Source organism: Schistocerca nitens, chromosome 1 (genome assembly GCF_023898315.1).
Source record: "Schistocerca nitens isolate TAMUIC-IGC-003100 chromosome 1, iqSchNite1.1, whole genome shotgun sequence".
Classification (NCBI taxonomy): Eukaryota; Metazoa; Arthropoda; class Insecta; order Orthoptera; family Acrididae; genus Schistocerca; species Schistocerca nitens.
The window spans coordinates 1,068,676,710-1,068,697,799 of NC_064614.1; the positions used below are offsets into that span (position 1 = coordinate 1,068,676,710).

General features: G+C 44.6%; 1 protein-coding gene across 1 annotated transcript in view; it reads right to left on the bottom strand.

Annotated features, from left to right (window-relative positions):
- The window catches only part of LOC126198198 (nitric oxide synthase, salivary gland), a 730,749-nt gene that overhangs the window by 398,725 nt on the left and 310,934 nt on the right, over positions 1-21,090 (bottom strand). The window contains exon 3 of the mRNA XM_049934702.1: positions 19,723-19,885. Within this exon, the coding sequence (XP_049790659.1) occupies positions 19,723-19,885 (163 nt within the window). The remainder of the gene's footprint in view (positions 1-19,722; positions 19,886-21,090) is intronic.

Sequence of the window (21,090 nt, forward strand, 5' to 3'; positions counted from 1 at the left end):
GCACTACGGGACTTAACATCTGAGGTCATCAGTCTCCTAGACTTAGAACTACTTAAACCCAAATTAATCTAAGGACATCACACACATCCATGCCCGAGGCAGGATTCGAACGTGCGACCGTAGCAGCAGCGCGGTTCAGGACTGAAGCGCCTAGAACCGCTCGGTCACATCGGCCGGCTACAGACAACACAATGTGAACGTCGTTGTATCGCGTAAACACAGATACGAAGCGTTTTGCAGTTGTGTATCTCTAGCTCTCTGTGTTTCCGACACGTCAGTGTTCTTCTTCGAGGCATAGCCTGAAACAAATACAGGGAGCTAAAAAAATTATCCAATATTTTAGGAGATGATAGTGTGCGGTGTGCGTCAAAACAAGACGAAAATGTCTGATGACCATGGATCCTACAAAGCATACGTTCTGACATACGACACGTGTTCTTAGGAGGTGCTCTTGTGATGTCATCCATGGCAATGCATTACTTGTTCTACTATAGACGAATACCCGTTAATTAACGTTAATTACAATCCCTAGCATGGAATGATACGAGGTAAGATGGCATCACGAACATGTGGTCGAGCATTGCAGTATCGCTGCAAACATTAGTTGCCACAGTGAACTGCAGTGAGTTGTCCGGTTTACCTAGTGTGATTGTACTGCAGTCTTCTTACAGCTGTTTATGTTCACACATTTCTCGTAACACCCGGCGCATACCGTCATGTTTGCCTACTTACGGGTCACGTTTAATGTCAAGCTCTTATGATGTTTGCGGTGCGGTACAACATGTTTTCTGTCTTCCAGATACTCTGACACAATCTAGCAATGGAGGCCTTATTCCACAAGGGAAATGGCAGACTTGATTTACTGCTGTGGTTTAGCAGATAATCTGAGAGCCCGAACTCAACTACTTCCAGCGCGCAGGGTACCATCTGTTAAAGCTGTTCAGCCGATTATTCCAGCTTCTTGCGAAAACAGGTTCCGTAGCACCCAACGAAGTGACGGTGGAAGGCCTCGTTCAGTTGGCACGCCTGAAATGGAGGAGCGTGTTCTAGGTGCAGTGGTCGACGATCCTGGAACCAGTGTGCGATGAATAGCAGCTGCTGAAGGTATTGGTCATCCTCTGGTCTGGGCGCTGCTTCACGAGCAGTTGTATCCGTACCACGTTCAGCGCGTCCGGGGCCTTAGGGTAGAAGACCATACTGCCACAGTGCAGTTCTGCCAATGGTTCTTGCGGCAGAGTGCTGCGGATTCACAATTTGCTTCTAAGATTTTGTTTACTGATGCGGCAGGGTTTACATGAGATGGCATTGTAAATTTCCATAATCAGCGTGCGTGGGCCGATGAAACTCCTCATGTTGTTCAAGAAAAAGGGGATCAAGATCGATTCCCAGTGTATGGGTAGGCATGCTACCACAGAGATTAGCCAGGGCTCGTTGTCACCGTATCAACGCTTCCTGAAGAACTTGTTGGAGAATGTGCCATGTCAAAAGAGACTAGAGATATGGTTCATGCATGATGGCGAACCAGCACATTTGCTCTGCATTATGCTTCGGCCCCTGACCAACACATTTGAAAATTGGTGGAATGGCTGGGGACGTCCCAACCTTGGCCTGTTCGACCCCCGAACCTAAATCCACTAAACTTCTGATTATGGGGACACATGAAGTGGTCCATTCCGCTCCAATAAACGATGTGCAGACACAACACAATCGAGTCTTCGGTGCATCTCAGCACTTTCAGAACCAACCAGGGCAATTTCAAAGAGTGTGTGAGTCCTTACAAACTAGGGAGACATGCACTGACATGAAAGAACATCATGTTGAGCACCTCCTCTGAACAAGAGGTCATATGTCAGAATATATTTTTTGTAGCACCTTAGTTACACGACATTTTCTTCTTGTTTTGAGCATACAATAATCCCCTGAATTGTTGGATGGTTTAACACCTAGTATAATTTCGTATAATAAAACAATTCGTAGGTGTTTAAAATGAAGAAAATTAGTAACTTACTTCCGGGTTTTTGATAACAGCGACAAATGAACACAAAGTTGGTTCCGCTTACCCTTAGCCAAAAGTAAGCCTAATACGACGCCAGCTTACAACGTCACCTGCAGCCTGTGTTGCCCCTGAAGCCTTCGTTATTACGATATTTTGTTATCCACTGCTGACAACATCAAAGACGTAGCAGTTGTGCCATTGTAATTGCCCGGTACGCGTATGTCACTGCAAATGAATCATCTGCAACATTTAAACATGAACGTCCCTAGAATGCAATTTCACGAAACGTTGTTACTGTCGTGTGTAATTTCTACCTCAGAACCTCCCGCTGGCCGCGCGACTGCTACGGTCGCAGGTGCGAATCCTGCTTCGGGTATGGATGTGTGTAATGTCCCTAGGTTAGTTAGGTTTAGGTAGTTCTAAGTTCTATGGGAATGATGACCTCACATGTTGAGTCCCATAGTGCTCAGAGCCATTTTTGATTAGATCGTGTAAATAATAAGGTACTGTACAGAATTGGGGAGAAAAGAAATTTGAGGAACAACTTGACTAGAAGAAGGGATCGGTTGACAGGACACGTTTTACGACATCAAGGGATCAACAATTTAGTATTGGAGCGAAGGGGGGAGGGTAAAACACATAGGGGGATACCAGGCCATGAATACAGTAAGCAGATTCAAAAGGATGTCGGTTGCAGTAGTTGTTCGGACAGGCTACCACAGGATAGAGTTGCATGGAGAGCTACATCAAGGTAATCTTTGGACTGAAGATCACAACAACAGCCTTCTAATGTAAAGAACGAAAGTCAGTATTTTTTACTTACCAAGCCTAATAGAATACAAATTGTAGAGTATCTGAGTAGTCCGCATCGAATATTCAGAGAGCGAGCGAAGATGTGAAGCACAAATGGGAAAAAAATCAAAAGCATCTTTCAATAAGCCATAGAAAGTTAGCTCCGTGCGAGGTGTTTAGGGTTGGGAAAACCATGTTAGGTTTAAGTACTTCTAGGGGCCTGATGACCTCAGATGTTAAGTCCCATAGTCCTCAGAGCCATTTGAACCATTTTGAAGAACCTAACCGGCACGTGGGGCAGTAGTTGGCTGCAGTGTGAGAGACGGACGAACTTCCTTTTACTTCTCTTCATGGCTAGGTACACACATAACCTTTCTTTTTTTTTACATCTACGCCAACGTATATTTCGAATTACATATTCCATTCGCTTCCTTGTATAATTAATGATAAATATCGGCGCTTCAATGTTCGATGTTCACGTGTTAATATGATAATGATAGTTTCGTATCACTTAATGACCAGGTGCAAATCTTTCAATTGGACGCCAATGGTTCAAATGGTTCAAACGGCTCTGAGCACTATGGGACTCAACTGCTGAGGTCATCAGTCCCCTAGAACTTAGAACTACTTGAACCTAACTAACCTAAGGACATCACACACATCCATGCCCGAGGCAGGATTCGAACCTGCGACCGTAGCTCTCGCGCTGTTTCAAATTGTAGCGCCTAGAACCGTTCGGCCACTCCAGCCGCCAATTGGACGCCAGTTCAGCGACTTGTGTGTCCCTAATCTACCCCAGTTTTCCAACTGGGGAAACAGCAACATACAGTTTAACGCCGAATCCGAACCACGTGTCGTTCCCGGCTACGTCTCGCATGACTGGAAGGTGAAGCCTATATTAAAGGCAGACTGAAAATTTGCGCGTTATGGCTATGATTCGATCCACCGACCTCTCGGTATCGAGGCACGCACTTTACCGTCATGCTATCAACAAAGTCCTATTAAATTGATGAAATAGGCCGAATTCTATTGTCCTTCAGTAATTTTGTATTCGCAATCGGAGAACAGATACTTACATGTGAACCTACCCAAAGATACGTTTCAATTTTGATCTGCTTTGAGTATATTGTAGTGTAGAGCAAAATAAGATACACAATTGTTCTCATTACGTGTTAGTTGCTAACCTTACTCCCCAATCAACTGACATGCTTTTGCAGTAATGAAGTAACAAAAAAGGGAAAAGCGACAATGCTGCTCACTTCGCAGTGTTTCAGAGAGTGTAGATGTGGATGTACTTGGGGCGTATACAGGGTGGTTCATTGATCGTGACCGGGCCAAATATCTCACGAAATAAGCATCAAATGATAAAACTAGAAAGAACGAAACTCGTCTAGCTTGAAGGTGGAAACCAGACGGCGCTATGGTTGACCCTCTAGATGGCGCTGCCGTAGGTCTAACGGATATCACCTGCGATTTTTTAAAAATAGGAACCCTCATTTTTATTACATATTCGTGTAGAACGTAAAGAAATATGAATGTTTAAGTTGGACAACTTTTTTCGCTTTGTAGTTTTTTCGTTTGACGCTTATTTCGTGAGATTGTAAGTAGGCTGTTTAGGTTTTTATGTTGGTAACGCCACGTAGCGCTCTGTATGAAAATCACTGACTGTGCTGTGTGCCGTCTGAGGCTGGTCGGCATTGTTGGAATATTTGCTATTGTAGTGTTGGGCAGTTGGCTGTTAACGGCGCGTAGCGTTGCGCAGTTGGAGGTGAGCCGCCAGCAGTGGTGGATGTGGGAAGAGAGATGGCGGAGTTTTGAGAGCGGATGATCTGGACGTGTGTCCATCAGAGAGAGCAAATTTGTAATACTGCATATCATGAACTGATTATTATAGAAAAATTATAAATGACTGTGCTTAAACTGACACACAATATTTTTAGCGCAACGCAATCTGACTTTCAAAAATCCCTACAAAATAATGGCGCTGACTAACAATAACCTATACCTTTCATGAATCACTTACCTCACAAAAATCTTCGTTACTCAAACTACTGCAATACAGCGAGCGCCAATACTGCCAGCTAAATAAAAGATTCTAACTACTGAAGGCACTAACTACTGATAGGCATAGTTAGCAAATGAAAGAGTTTGATATTTACCTTAATAGTGTTCAAAAGTCATTATATATATATATATATATATATATATATATATATATATATATATATATATATATATATATAATGATGAAGAAATCGCCACCAAACAAATAGAGATCCTTAAGGAATGCGCGGATAAAGTAGGTTTACAAATTTCGTTTCAAAAGACAGAATTTTTCTGTACGAAATTCCATATACACAGTTTGAACACAAAATATGGAAAAATAAATAGAGTAAAACATTTTAAATACCTAGGTGAAATTTTGGAGCCAACCGGAGGAGAGAAAGTTGCACAGAAGATCAGACAACAGAAAATGAAGAGAGCATATGGTATGACACATGAAATATACAATAAAAAATGCATCTCCTCGAACACAAAAATCAGACACTACTGCGCAGTAATTAAGCCAGCAGCACTATATGCTAGTGAAACGCTCACACTCCACACAAAATGTGATTTAGAAAAAATACTAAAAGAAGAACGAAAAATTATGAGAAAGATTTTAGGTCCAAAATTAACAGAAGAAGGATACCGGATACAATCAAGAAGAACCACAGAAACTATATCAAACCTGGCAGCAGACATAAGAAGGCGAAGATTAAAATTTTATGGACATGTCACTAGACTTCCCCCCACACGACTCACCAACAGAATTCTCACTTACATAGAAAAAGTCAAATCAACAACACCATGGATTAGCCAAGTAAAATTAGATTTACAAAAAGCAATATTGAACTTAAAGATGTCAAAGATAGAAAAACTTTTAGAAATAAGGTGGAAAAGTGGAATGTATTGTCGGAGAAGGAAGCACTAAAGAGACCAGGAACAAAATGGACAGAAGAAAGAAAAAGAAAACATGGAGAACGAATGAAAGAAGTATGGAAGAAACGACGTCAGAAAGCTTTGCGTGATCCTTCGGGGTCCATTCGCGATAAGTAAATATATATATATATATATATATATATATATATATATATATATATATAATGACTTTTGAACACTATTAAGGTAAATATCAAACTCTTTCATTTGCTAACTATGCCTATCAGTAATTAGTGCCTTCAGTAGTTAGAATCTTTTATTTAGCTGGCAGTATTGGCGCTCGCTGTATTGCAGTAGTTTGAGTAACGAAGATTTTTGTGAGGTAAGTGATTCATGAAAGGTTTAGGTTATTGTTAGTCAGGGCCATTATTTTGTAGGGATTTTTGAAAGTCAGATTGCGTTGCGCTAAAAATATTGTGTGTCAGTTTAAGCACAGTCATTTATAATTTTTCTAAGGGGACGTTTCATAAGATATTTGACCGGTCACTACCAATGGACCACGCCATATAGCAAAGCTAAGAATTACGACACACAAACATGCGTGCAAGACACCCTTGTGCGCCATTCGCGTCCCTTCGTCCGAATAAAATTTCACCTTCCCTCTCTCTACTGACGCCGACTACGTGGGGCAGCTAAACCGTGCGGCGGTAAAGAACTGCTTCCGGAGCAGCGGCAGCGCGAAAGCGGCCTCTGAGCGCGGGTCGCCGTTAGTTATGCGCGCCACGGCGTCGCCGCCGGCAACTGGTGCGTTGCGTAATTGGCCGCCGGCGAGCCGAGTGCACGCGAGCCCCAAGTCCGCGCGCGCCACAATCAGACGGCATTCACAGCCCGGCGAGCAGGAAGCGCGCGGCAAGTGCCGCCGCCTGCCTGACCCCTCTCGTTCCAGAGCTGTCTCTGTGGCTGGCGAGGCGGCCGGTTCCCTAGGCAACGGTCTCACTGTCGCCACATCTCCGTCCTGGCACTGTCCACTAGCTGTCGCAACAGCCTTGCTAGCCATTAAAAAGCGTAGTGTGACGGTATGGAAACGGCAATTCCTTTCCGCGACAACGACTAGTTGTGTCGAGTTAGTGAATGGCAATAAATGATTTCCCAAACGATGCTATACACTACTGGCCATTAAAATTGCTGCACCAAGAAGAAATGCAGATGATAAACCGGTATTCACTGGACAAATATATTATACTAGAACTGAAATGTGATTACATTTTCACGCAATTTCGGTGCACAGATCCTGAGAAATCGGTACCCAGAACAACCACCTCTGGCCGTAATAACTGCCTCGATACGCCTGGGCATTGAGTCAAACAGAGCTTCGATGGCGTGTACAGGTACAGCTGAACATGCAGCTTCAACACGATGCCACAGTTCATCAAGAGTACTGACTGGCGTATTGTGACGAGCCAGTTGCTCGGCCGCCATTGACCAGATGTTTTCAGTTGGTGACAGATCCGGAGAATGTGCTGGCCAGGGCAGCAGTCGAACATTTTCTGTATCCAGAAACGCCCGTACAGGACCTGCAACATGCGGTCGTGCATTATCCTGCTGAAATGTAGGGTTTCGCAGGGATCGAATGAAGGGCAGAGCGACGGGCCGTAACACATCTGAAATGTAACGTCCACTGTTCAAAGTGCCGTCCACGCGAACAAGAGGTGACCAAGACGTGTAACAAATGGCACCCCATACCATCACGCCGGGTGATACACCAGTATGGCGATGACGAATACACGCATCCAATGTGCGTTCACCACGATGTCACCAAACATGGATGCGACCATCAGAACCTGGATTCATTCGAAAAGATGACGTTTTGCCATTCGTGCACCCGGGTTCGTCGTTGAGTACACCATCGCAGGCGCTCATGTCTGTGTTCCTGCGCCAAGGGTAACCGAAACCATGGTCTCCGAGCTGATAGTCCATGCTGCTGCAAACGTCGTCGAACTGTTCGTGCAGATGGATCTTGTCTTGCAAATGTCCCCAGCCCCCTCTGTTGACTCAGGGATCGAGACGTGGCTGCACGATCCGTTACAGACATGCCGATAAGATGACTGTCATCTCGACTGCGACGAGACAGCAGGGATCCAGCACGGCGTTACGTTTTAACCTCCTGAACCCATCGATTCCATATTCTGCAGTCACTGGATCTCAACCAACGCGAGTAGCAATGTCGCGATACGATAAACCGCAATCGCGATAGGCTACAATCCGACCTTTATCAAAGTCGTGATGGTTCGATTTCTCCTCCTTACACGAGGCATCACAACAACGTTTCACCAGGCAACGCCGGTCAACTGCTGTTTGTGTATGAGGAATCTGTTGGAAACTTTCCTCATGTCATCACGTTGTAGCTGTCGCCACCGGCGCCAACCTTGTGTGAATGCTCTGAAAAGCTATTCATTTGCATATCACAGCTTCTTCTTCCTGTCGGTTGAATTTCGCGTCTTTAGCACGTCATCTTCGTGGTGTAGCAATTTCAATGGCCAGTAGTGTAATAACGCAAATGACAATAATAGGACACAAAATAATAGTGATTAAAACAAAAAGCATTACAACCTTGTATTGTATTGTATTGTATTGTATATTAACCGGGGACCTAGAAACGACGGAGAGGCTCCGTCCCCGCCACAGCCACAGTGGTCCATAACCCCACGACGACTACGGCAGTCCACTTCACCCCTCCGCCGCTCCACACCGAACCCAGGGTTATTGTGCAGTCCGGCCCCCCGTGGACTCCGCAGGGAACGTCTCACACCAGATGAGTGTAACCCCTATGTTTGCGTGATAGAGTAATGGTGGTGTACGTGTATGTGGAAGACTTGTTTGCGCAGCAATCGCCGATATCGTGTAGCTGAGGCGGAATGGTGGGAAGCAGCCCGTATTCGCCGAGGAAGATGGAAAACCGCCTAAAAACCATCCACAGACTGGCCAGCTCACCGGACCTCGACATAAGTCCGCTGTGCGGATTTCTTGCCTGGGACCAGGCGCTCCTTTCCAATTCGGGAAGCCGTGCGTTAGACCCCACGGCTTACCGGGCGGGCATTACAATCTTTGCAGAGGATCAGTATGATTTAGATCCGGGAGGTGATACATTCTTAGAAAATTTACAGGGAAGCCCATTGAATAAAATAGACCAGCTTATCTTTGTTTTATAGCTTTCTAGAAGGCTTTTGACTGGATTCAGTTAACGTACATGGTAAACCTGCTCTACAAATGGGGGATTCCTTCCAAATTGATATAAACAAATGAAGGAATTTATTCCAACAACTACATTAAGGCGAAAATTGTTTCTGTGGTATCAGCCATTATCCTGTCGGCCGCACTTTCAAGTAGGTGCGTCGCCAGTTTCGCCCGCGCATTTCCTACAGCCGCCAGCACGGAACGAGGTCGCTGCTACGAACGATTACGCTGCTGCCAATGAGATGCAAGCATCCCCCTCTGCAGCTCAAGTGGCGAGTGTACTGTACTTAAGCTCGAACATCATGCGCTAACCCCTTTTTCTGTGTTGGTCAGTTGGTAATATTTATAGACTTTCGTAGTGACCAGGGCTCGAAAAATGGTTCAAATGGCTCTAAGCACTATGGGACTTAACATATGAGGTCATCAGACCCGTAGACGTAGAACTACTTAAACCTAACTAACCTAAGGACATCACGCACATCCATGCCCGAGGCGGGATTCGAACCTGCGACCGTAGCAGCAGCGCGGTTCCGGACTGAAGTGCCTAGAACCGCTCAGCCACAGCGGCCGGCCAAGGCTCGACATCTTCTGAATACAGTGTATTGTAGAGTGACTGACTTATAAATCTTTTGTGTCTCTAAATACTTCTACAATCAAATCTACTGTTAGAAATTGATGCTGCAAATACAGCAACAAAGTTCCTTATTATTTTTAATATTTGATATTAGATGTAGAAAAAATTAATATCTGAATTCTCTGTTCATGAATGGCATTTATTCCTCGCTCCTGCATCCACCAAGCAGCCACACAGCTTACAAAGGAAGACATAACATGATCTTGGTTAACTAGATCCTTAGCAGTTAATAGTGATAGTGGACAAAATGACTCTTTGAGGCCGCTACTTCTTAATACCATCACGGACGACGTGATGAATAAGGTATTGGCTGGTACTGATTATAGACGGGGGGACTAAGGAAAAAAATCATTTCTTATGCTGGCAAAGAGTGAAGATAACACGCAGAACATCTACATATATTTAACGTTGCAGCCAAAAACCTGAATATGGTCATGTACACCCAAAAAGCCTATTATGAGCACATCATGCAAACTACAAGTGGATGGAAAAATTATTCAACAGGTAATAGCATTAAAAAAGCTTGGTACTGCAATGGAAATGTTGAAAAGGAACAAACAGCAGACGCAAATAAAGTGGCAGAGTGTGTAAATTGTACTATTTGGAAAAAACAAGCATACAGGAAAGGATGCGAATCCAAGGATACAAAAAGCAATCGAGAGACCAATGATGACAAGCACAGCTGAAACAAGACCGGAAACTTAAAAAACGAAAGAATTTTGGAAACAACCGATATGAAAATTGTGCGAAGTATTAGAAGAAGGATACTGCGAGATAGAAATGAAAACTGGAAAAGGATATAAACTGGACTCCATTAACGGGCGGGTGCATAAGTGAAAGTACAAATGGAGTAAGCATACAGACAACATGGATGTAAGGAAGATTGTAAAAATTGAAGGAAATAAATTACCGTCTGGCCGTCCAAGGAAAAGATGGATCGGAAACCTCAAGATAGACTGTGGGGTAATGAACGAAACAGGCTTCAGCCTAGGAAGAAAAAGAAAAAGTTTGTTTCTGAAGTTTTTCTGTTTAATATGTTGGCGCGGCAAGTAACGCACTGTGGACAGCAGACTTTTCCCGTCGCGGCAAAACCGCAAGTCACCTGATGTCGCCGGTAACGTTCACCTAACAGCGGACGCCGATGAATGGAAGAGATACTGATTATTGTACTGTACTTGCTGAGTCAAAGAACTGTTTAAAAAACAAAGAGCAAATATGAGAATAAAATGTGATGTATTGCATTGGACGTTCACAGGCTGATTCACAATTCATGTGACGTAGTGAAACGTCCTCTTTGAACAATTTTTACATGACTGTGCTTAAACTGACACACAATATTTTTAGCGCAACGCAATCTGACTTTAAATAATCTCTACAAGAGAATGGCCCTGACTAACATTAACCTGTACTTTTCACAAATCACTTACAAAAATCTTGGTTACTCCCACTACTGCAATACAGCAAACGCCACTACTGCCAGCTAAATAAAAGATTCAAACTATTGAAGGCACTAACTACTGATAGGGATAGTTAGCAAATGAAAGATATTAATAGAGAACAAACAATGTATTTACCTTGATATCATCATATACTCCTGGAAATGGAAAAAAGAACACATTGACACCGGTGTGTCAGACCCACCATACTTGCTCCGGACACTGCGAGAGGGCTGTACAAGCAATGATCATACGCACGGCACAGCGGACACACCAGGAACCGCGGTGTTGGCCGTCGAATGGCGCTAGCTGCGCAGCATTTGTGCACCGCCGCCGTCAGTGTCAGCCAGTTTGCCGTGGCATACGGAGCTCCATCGCAGTCTTTAACACTGGTAGCATGCCGCGACAGCGTGGACGTGAACCGTATGTGCAGTTGACGGACTTTGAGCGAGAGCGTATAGTGGGCATGCGGGAGGCCGGGTGGACGAACCGCCGAATTGCTCAACACGTGGGGCGTGAGGTCTCCACAGTACATCGATGTTGTCGCCAGTGGTCGGCGGAAGGTGCACGTGCCCGTCGACCTGGGACCGGACCGCAGCGACGCACGGATGCACGCCAAGACCGTAGGATCCTACGCAGTGCCGTAGGGGACCGCACCGCCACTTCCCAGCAAATTAGGGACACTGTTGCTCCTGGGGTATCGGCGAGGACCATTCGCAACCGTCTCCATGAAGCTGGGCTACGGTCCCGCACACCGTTAGGCCGTCTTCCGCTCACGCCCCAACATCGTGCAGCCCGCCTCCAGTGGTGTCGCGACATGCGTGAATGGAGGGACGAATGGAGACGTGTCGTCTTCAGCGATGAGAGTCGCTTCTGCCTTGGTGCCAATGATGGTCGTATGCGTGTTTGGCGCCGTGCAGGTGAGCGCCACAATCAGGACTGCATACGACCGAGGCACACAGGGCCAACACCCGGCATCATGGTGTGCGGAGCGATCTCCTACACTGGCCGTACACCACTGGTGATCGTCGAGGGGACACTGAATAGTGCACGGTACATCCAAACCGTCATCGAACCCATCGTTCTACCATTCCTAGACCGGCAAGGGAACTTGCTGTTCCAACAGGACAATGCACGTCCGCATGTATCCCGTGCCACCCAACGTGCTCTAGAAGGTGTAAGTCAACTACCCTGGCCAGCAAGATCTCCGGATCTGTCCCCCATTGAGCATGTTTGGGACTGGATGAAGCGTCGTCTCACGCGGTCTGCACTTCCAGCACGAACGCTGGTCCAACTGAGGCGCCAGGTGGAAATGGCATGGCAAGCCGTTCCACAGGACTACATCCAGCATCTCTACGATCGTCTCCATGGGAGAATAGCAGCCTGCATTGCTGCGAAAGGTGGATATACACTGTACTAGTGCCGACATTGTGCATGCTCTGTTGCCTGTGTCTATGTGCCTGTGGTTCTGTCAGTGTGATCATGTGATGTATCTGACCCCAGGAATGTGTCAATAAAGTTTCCCCTTCCTGGGACAATGAATTCACGGTGTTCTTATTTCAATTTCCAGGAGTGTATATAAATATAGCAGTTCATGACAAATTTCAAACCTCCGCCATCTCTCTCCCCACATCCACCACTGCTGGCGGCTCACCTCCAACTGCGCAACGCTATGCGCTGTTCACAGCCAGCTGCCTAACACTACAATGGCGAGTATTACAACAATGCAAAGCAGCCACAGACTGCACACAGCACAGCCAGTGATTTTCATACAGAGGTGACGTTACCAAAAAAAAAACCTAAACAGCCTACTTACAGTAGTTCTAGAGGCTTTAGAGGGTGTTTAGTAGATCAAGTTTTACATAGGCACCCATGTCCGGAAACATCCAAGTTTTAGGATCGCGCCTGTAAATGTGATTCTGTGATGATGTTACAAGCTTTCCAGGACGATGGAAAATGATAAATATATCAATTTGAGGTAAGGGTCCATGCAGCGGAAACGAAGGAGTCGAAAGTTATGAGCGAAAACTGTTGTAATACCTCTGACAATGGAATACATGTATCGGTACTGTTGTTAATAAGACTGTAGATAGGCAACTTTCAGAGATGGCTGTATGGACCAAAATAAGGAAAAAATGTCGAGTAAACCTGGGCTCTAAAATGCATACGTCAAGAGTCATGAGCACTTGTTCAATAGAGGTGATGTGTTTCACAGTAGCGAAGATGAATGAGTGTTCGTAGCTCTTTATGATACACATTTTAGACCCCATGTTTACTGGACATTTTCTCTTGTTTTCGTCCATACCACCATCTCTGAAAGCTACGTATCCTACAATCTTATTAACAAAGGTATCAGTACATCTGTTCCACTGTCAGAGGTATCAGAACGGTTTTTGTTAATGACATTGGACGTATTCTTTACGGATGATGTTTCCGGACATGGATTTCTATGTTAATACTGATGTACTGTGTCCCCTCTATAGCCTCTAGAAGTGTGTAACATGAACTGTGCGACATCCTGTATAAAAAGAAAGTTCAGTTCATGTTGACATCTGGTTACGTAAAGATCAACGTATTGAATTGTTCTAGTTGTCATTATTGAAACTTATATACGATCAGAAATCTGCATACGATTTTTGAAGGGCTTGAAGATGTATATTATCCGTGAAGAATAGAACTGCTGAAATGTGTTGAAATTAACATGGTAGCTGCTACTGGCGCTTTGTGGTAAAAATAAAAATAGTGAATTTTTTTCCAACTGTGGCTATTAAGTGATTGGAGGATGATTGGAGGATAAAGAATCAATTTTGAGATAAATTTCAGACAGATTACCTAGTGGACACGAAACGGACCTAGTACAGGGAAGTCTAATCTATTAAGTAAAGTGCTCTTTAAGTTGCTTCCCCCTTATGTCCAATAGTTGAACAGTTTAACGCAGAAACATAGCTTTATTCAGAGAAAGACAAGTGTTCGGCATTACCGATTATCTTTGGTTGTTGAGACAGACGCATCTATTTGCCTGATCAGTGCTGTAAAAAATGGAGTATCCCAAAAATGGTTACGCATCGACTGTATATTGGGTTGGTGCGTATGGTCGCAGCCTTTTTTCATAAGTTTAATAAAAACAACTAAGCCGTGGCGGGACTGGTGTCAATAGTATCTCTGACATGAGTACGATCGATTTCCTAGTGCAGAGGTTTGTCTTTGGGCTTGGGCCGGCTCGAGATGTAAGGGAGTGCCGACCGCGAGTAAAGGGGGAGGACACAACGCTTGAGAACGGAAGGCGGCTGTGCGCGTGTCGGCGATTGGTTGGCGGACAGAAGCGAAGACGGCGTGCCCGAGGCCGGGCGGCTGTTGTTACGTGGTTGTACTGGAGTTGGCGGGAGTTGGCGCTGTGCATTCTCCGGAAACCTCGTGAGCTGCGGACGTGCCTGCTTCCTTGGAGGAACACGCTGTTATGGTCTCGCGAAGTGGTGGTTTGTAATCTTTGCAAAATCGCCGCAGCATCAAGACACCCAGTTAAGTACGTTAATTACTAAGAGCGCTTAGTTAACTGTGATTGTGATCGCTCTTGGTACAGTAAGACGTTGCAAGAAGTGTGATGTTACGTTTTTTCGATTTCATTTGGGGCCTCTTACTAAGTGTGTGCTCTGCTTCCGCATAAGGTTCTAGTGAGTGTCGGTTCTCGGGAGCCAGTTCATTTCCCACTCTTAGTGTTTATCAAGTACAGTTTTACTTAAAAGAAGCACTTGCGAGTGAAATTAGTTGTTGTTTAGCCTCGATTTTACAGAGTTAATTTACTGGCCAATCTTAAATGTTAAAGTTAAGGGAAGTTATTCTGCCTCCTGTTGTCGGGTGTGGTCTGTGTTTCAGTGAACAGATGCAGTAGACAACCGAAGCACTGGGCTTCCCTTTAGATTACAAGTTTGGTTTACGGGCGGTTGACTTCGCCTGAGCTCGTGTGTTCCTCTCCGGAAGCGTTTGCTTTGTTCACATTTTGGTGGCCACGTCTTGGTTCGAAGTTAAGTATTACTTCTCTCAGTCGGTTCCACCGTTCGTGGTTAAGCATCGGCCTTATAAGCTTGGATCTTGCTTCTGTTGTTACACATTTATCGTTGTACAAAGTTGTAGCTTTCTATGCCCTAAACGTCCATCTTACAAGTCAATGGGCATCTGAATAATTTCGGGTTCGCCCTGCAAAATTGCCCAGCTTACGTTTAATAAATATGTTTTAAATATTCGTGTTAAAGTTGAAGTTGAAAGGGTCTTAAATAATGTGTCTTAACTAGAGTTGTTTGTTCAAGTTATGATTAAATTCAGCCTTAGAGGGTTCTGTCAATTTTGGTGGGAGATCGTGGCAGATGATTTATTGACTTGTTTATGATTTTCTGTAATGAGAGTTTCTTAAATATTTTGCCTGAATGGCGGTTCTCAGTGTTTATGGGAGATGATTTATTAACGTGCTTATGTTTTTATGTAATGTAAGTCTCTTAAATAATCTTGCCAGTGTGGCGCCTGTCATATTTCATGTGACTGTTTTGGGTAGCTAATAAACCCTTTGGAATTGAAATGTTCACTTTATTGGGCCAGCCCTCCCACCCCCTTTAGATTTAAAGGTTAAACAAACAGGTGTTAAGTAAAACCGTATCAACAACAAGTACACATAACAGAAAATTTAGTCATCAATAACATATTCTCCTTCACTACTTACAACATTGTCCCAACGCTGAGGTAACTTTTCAATTCCGCGAATGTAGAAATCACATGATTTTTGAGGCGAAAATGTCGTCGAGCCGTGTTTGGAGTGCACATTCATCCTGAAAGTTCTTTGAAGGTTATTCGATAGGTAGCGGAAAGGGTGAGGTAGCAAGATCACGTGAATAAGGTGAGCGCGGAATGATTTCCCAACTCAACTCCTGTACAGTGTGTTTTGTCAGTGCCACAGAATGCAGGCGGGCGTTATCGTGTGGACCAGCATTACTTCACGCAGTTTTCCTGGTCTTTATTCTTGCAGTGCGTCTGCAAGACCACTCAGTTGGTGAAAATAAATGTCAGCTTTGATGGTTACACATCGGGGAAGCAATTCATTGAACATTGCTCCGTTAGTTTTCCATCAAAGGCATAACATTATGTTTTGTGGATGCGCGAAGATCTTCGTGCGGCGAATTGCTGCTTCGATCTGGCTCAACCATTCCTTTCTTTTCCGTATGTTCATATGAAGACACAATTTCTCGTCACTACTAACGATACAGGGTAGGAATGGTCTGTGTTGTTCACGCGCCAATTAATGACGAACAAGCAGAAATGCACATATGGCCGTCCGCTGATTTTTGCGATTTTGGCTTCGAGCATGCGGTACCCATACACAAGACTTTCAACCTTTTCCACTGCATGAAAATGTCGCCTGATGGTGGAATGATCACAGTTCATCACATTTAACAGTTCTCGACTACACTGGCGTGTATCATCGTGGATTAATGCGTATAAACGATCTTCGTCAAACCCCGAATGTCTTCCTGAATATGGAGAGTCACTAATGTCAAAACGATCCATCTTAAAACGAGAAACCCAATTTCTTCGCTTGCTCTGTCCAGTAGCCCTATCCCTATACAAGGCGCAAATATTAATTCCGACTTCTCCCATTGGCACTCAACTTTCTAGCGTCCACAGCTCCATTCACTATATACAAACAACAAAATAACAATATGTAGACTCAAATAGCAACAGTGAGCTACAAATAAAAAAAAAGACAATCGATGAATAAATCCATAGCAACCGGAATACCAACATGCAAACCAAAAACGCTACGAACTTAAGCACCATCCGAATATTTGAATACAACTAGTTTAGTCATTCTTCGAGGTGCACGTAAAACGTTGGAGCAGTGATTCTGGATACGAATTCCGAACGAATTTCCTAATTACGCCTCTGAAAGCTACGCAGAGACGAAGATTATGTGTCTCCGTTGATCCATTACGGACAGGGGACATCAGCTGTTTCAATAATAGTCAATACGAATTAAATTCTCCAACAGCCGTGTAACAAGATGTTATTTTATTTTATTTTGACGACAACCAGTTTCGGCATTCCATTGTGCCATCTTCAGGCCCCATATGCATCTTTCAAAGTAAACGATAATACCATACAGTGCCATATGTCTCTGTATGTCGTGAGTTCAAACCGTTTCACAAGTGCTTCATTCGAAGACCTGATAACAAATAGTTAGTTGCATTTCAACATTTTTGAATATAAGTCAGTCAAATGAAAATGAGACACATGGACAAAAAGTAACTTAAATGTTCATTATTTCAAAAAGTAATGGCCTTAGCAGTTAATACATTTATCTCACTTAGAGACTATATGGTCAACGCTTTCATACAAAAATGTTAGCGGTTGCCTGTGAAAGCATGATTGTACTCGAAGCAAATCTACGGCCACGAATGTCTTTCTTCAGGGCTACAAAAATATGGAAATCGCATGGGTAGAGATCGGGGCTATATAAAGCATGCGTAATGGGTTCCCTGTGAAACTTCTGCAGCGTTGTCGAAACAACCTTGGCAACAGGGGCGCGGATATTGTACCGCAACAGAATGAAGCTGTATGCGTGTTTGGACTTCATGTCGCGCCGGCCGCTGTGGAAGAGCGGTTCTAGACGCTTCAGTCTGGAACCGCGCGACCGCTACGATCGCGGGTTCGAATTCTGCCTCGGGCATGGATGTGTGTGATGCCTTTAGGTTAGTTAGGTTTAAGTAGTTCTAAGTTCTGGGGGACTGATGACCTCATATCTTAAGTCCCATAGTGCTCAGAGCCATTTGAATCATTTGAACTTCATGTCGCGCTTACATTTTTGCGATGTGTACACGTACCGCTGTGTGTTTATTGTGGCTCCATATTCCAGACAGCCTGACTGGTCATCATAACTTTCCTGACCTGCCTGTTGTTTCGACTTTGTTGCAGAAGTTCCGCTGGGAAGCCCTTACACAAACTCTATACAATCCCAATCTCTTCCCATGCGATTTTTAGTCGTTTGGAGCCCTGAAGAAAGATATTCGTGGCCGTCAAATTGCCTCAGACGAAGCTTGCACATCCGCGTACACTTCTGGCACTAAATTTGGTAAAGAGTATTTCCTCGGTCAGTCTTCTGTGACAACTGTCTCGTGACTAGAGATGACGATAAAAGCCTTGCAAATGTTTGTGACCGACCTTTTGCCTTCTTTACAGTGTGTTTGGTCTACGTACAGTAAGTACAGGTGTAGGGTAGAATTTAATGTTGGATTGCGATGCGCGGGATGAGGTATTAACTGGGAACCATATTTGTTTTATAGCTCTTTGCCAAGGGGTGCATAGACAAAAATGCTTGCTTGGCGCAAACTGTTGAGTCTCCGTCAGACTTTAAAAACTGTGAAACAACACACAATGTGAGGAGAGTTGCTCCAGAATCGTTTCCGAGTCTCGACCCAACAGCCAATGGGGTTGCATCGGAGTCAGTTGTTTTGGGCTCGTATGCAGGTTACGTTGCACTTCCGCCACTGGACAAATGGCCTAAAAATACATTACTAAAACTGCTATGGGGATGAGGAGACAATTAATACATACTCATGTAGGGTGCCAAGTTGTCTTGAGCTTACCTGAGACCACGTTTACGTTTCACAGCTATTACTGTTGGAATAGAAGAAAAGTTGGAAATCTGTTGCAATAAATATGTATCTAAATGGTCACAGTAGTGAAAAGTACAGTCGAGGAAATGATGGGGAAGCAGTGGTTGGGAAGGGAGTGAGAGAGGGTTGTAGCCTATCCCCGATGTTATTCAATCTGTATATTGAGCAAGCAGTAAAGGAAACAAAAGAAAAATTCGGAGTAGGTATTAAAATCCAGGGAGAAGAAATAAAAACTTTGAGGTTCGCCGATAACATTGTAATTCTGTCAGAGACAGCAAAGGACCTGGAAGAGCAGGTGAACGGAATGGACAGTGTCTTTAAAGGAGGATATAAGATGAACATCAACAAAAGCAAAACGAGGATAATGGAATGCAGTCGAATTAAATCGGGTGATGCTAAGGGTATTAGATTAGGAAATGAGACACTTAAAGTAGTAAATGAGTTTTGCTATTTGGGGAGCAAAATAACTGATGATGGTCGAAGTAGAGAGGATATAAAATGTAGACTGGTAATGGCAAGGAAAGCGTTTCTGAAGAAGAGAAATTTGTTAACATTGAGTATAGATTTAAGTGTCAGGAAGTCATTTCTGAAAGTATTTGTATGTAGTGTGGCCATGTATGGAAGTGAAACTTGGACAAGAAGAGAATAGAAGCTTTCGAAATGTGGTGCTACAGAAGAATGCTGAAGATTAGATGGGTAGATGACATAACTAATGAGGAGGTATTGAACAGAATTGGGGAGGAGAAATTTATGGCACACCTTGACTAGAAGAAGGGATCGGTTGGTAGGACATGTTCTGAGGCATCAAGGGATCACCAATTTAGTATTGGAGGGCAGCGTGGAGGGTAAAAATCGTAGAGGTAGACCAAGAGATGAATAAACTAAGCAGATTCAGAATGATGTAGGTTGCAGTAGGTACTGGGAGATGAAGAAGCTTGCACAGGGTAGAGTAGCATTGGGAGCGGCATCAAACCGCTCTCTGGACTGAAGACCACAACAACAATAACAACAGAAAAAAAACGGTCGTATGAGGTAGGCGAGTGCACTGACCTGCAGCTTGGACCACTGGATGCGACCGATGCACCTGACGGAGTTCCTCCAGGCCAGCTTGGCGCCGTAGACGAGCTCCGTCTCGGTGAGCTGGTAGGTGCCCGTGGTCGCCACCTCCCGCTGTACCTGCTCCCAGCGCGACAGGTGTGCCTGGCTGTTGTGCCTGCGACATAGAGGGATGGCTACGTCACTCACATCTCGTGGCTCATCGTGCACACACCAGGCTCCTTGTGAAACCGAGATCATAGTACGAACATAAATACAGCATTAATAGTCTGTTGTTTGACACAGTCTCGTCGATTAAATACACTACCTGCCATTCAAATTGCTACACCAAGAAGAAATGCAGATGATAAACGGGTATTCATTGGACAAATATATTACAGTAGAGCTGACTACATTTTCACGCAATTTGGGTGCATAGATCCTGACAAATCAGTACCGAGAACAACCACCTCTGGCAGTAATAACGGCCTTGATACGCCTGGGCATTGAGTCAACAGAGCTTGGATTGCGTGTGCCGGTAAAGCTGCCCATGCAGCTTCAACACGATACCATAGTTCATCAAGAGTAGTGACTGGCGTATTGTAACGAGCCAGTTGCTCGGCCACCAGGCGTTTGTAATTGGTGAGAGATCCGGAGAATGTACTGGCCAGGGCAGCAGTTGAACATTTTCTGTATCCAGAAAGGCCCGTACAGGACCTGCAACATGCGGTCGTGCTGTTGTAGGGATCGAATGAAGGGTAGAGCCACGAGTCGTAACACATCTGAAATGTAACGTCCACTGTTCAAAGTGCCGTCAGTGCGAACAAGAGGTGACAGAGACGTGTAACCAATGGCTCCCCATACCATCACACCAGGTGATACGCCGGTATCGTGATGACGAATACACGCTTCCAATGTGCGTTCACCGCGATGTCGCCAAACACTGATGAGACCATCATGATGCTGTAAACAGAACCTGGATCCATCCGAAAAAATGACGTTTTGCCATTCTTGCACCCAAGTTCGTCGTTGCGTACACCATCGCATGCGCTCCTGTCTGTGATGCAGCGTCAAGGGCAACCGCAGCCATGGGCTCCGAGCTGATAGTCCATGCTGCTGCAAACGTCGTCGAACTGTTCGTGCCGATGATTGTTGTTTTGCAAATGTCCCCATCTGTTGACTCAGGGATCGGGATGTGGCTGCACGATCCGTTACAGCCATGCGGATAAGATGCCTGTCATCTCGAATGCTAGTGATACGAGGCCGTTGGGATCCATCACGGCGTTCCGTATTACCCTCCTGAACCCACCGATTCCATATTCTACTAACAGTATTTGGATATCGACCAACTCGAGCAGCAATGTCGCGATACGATAAACCGCA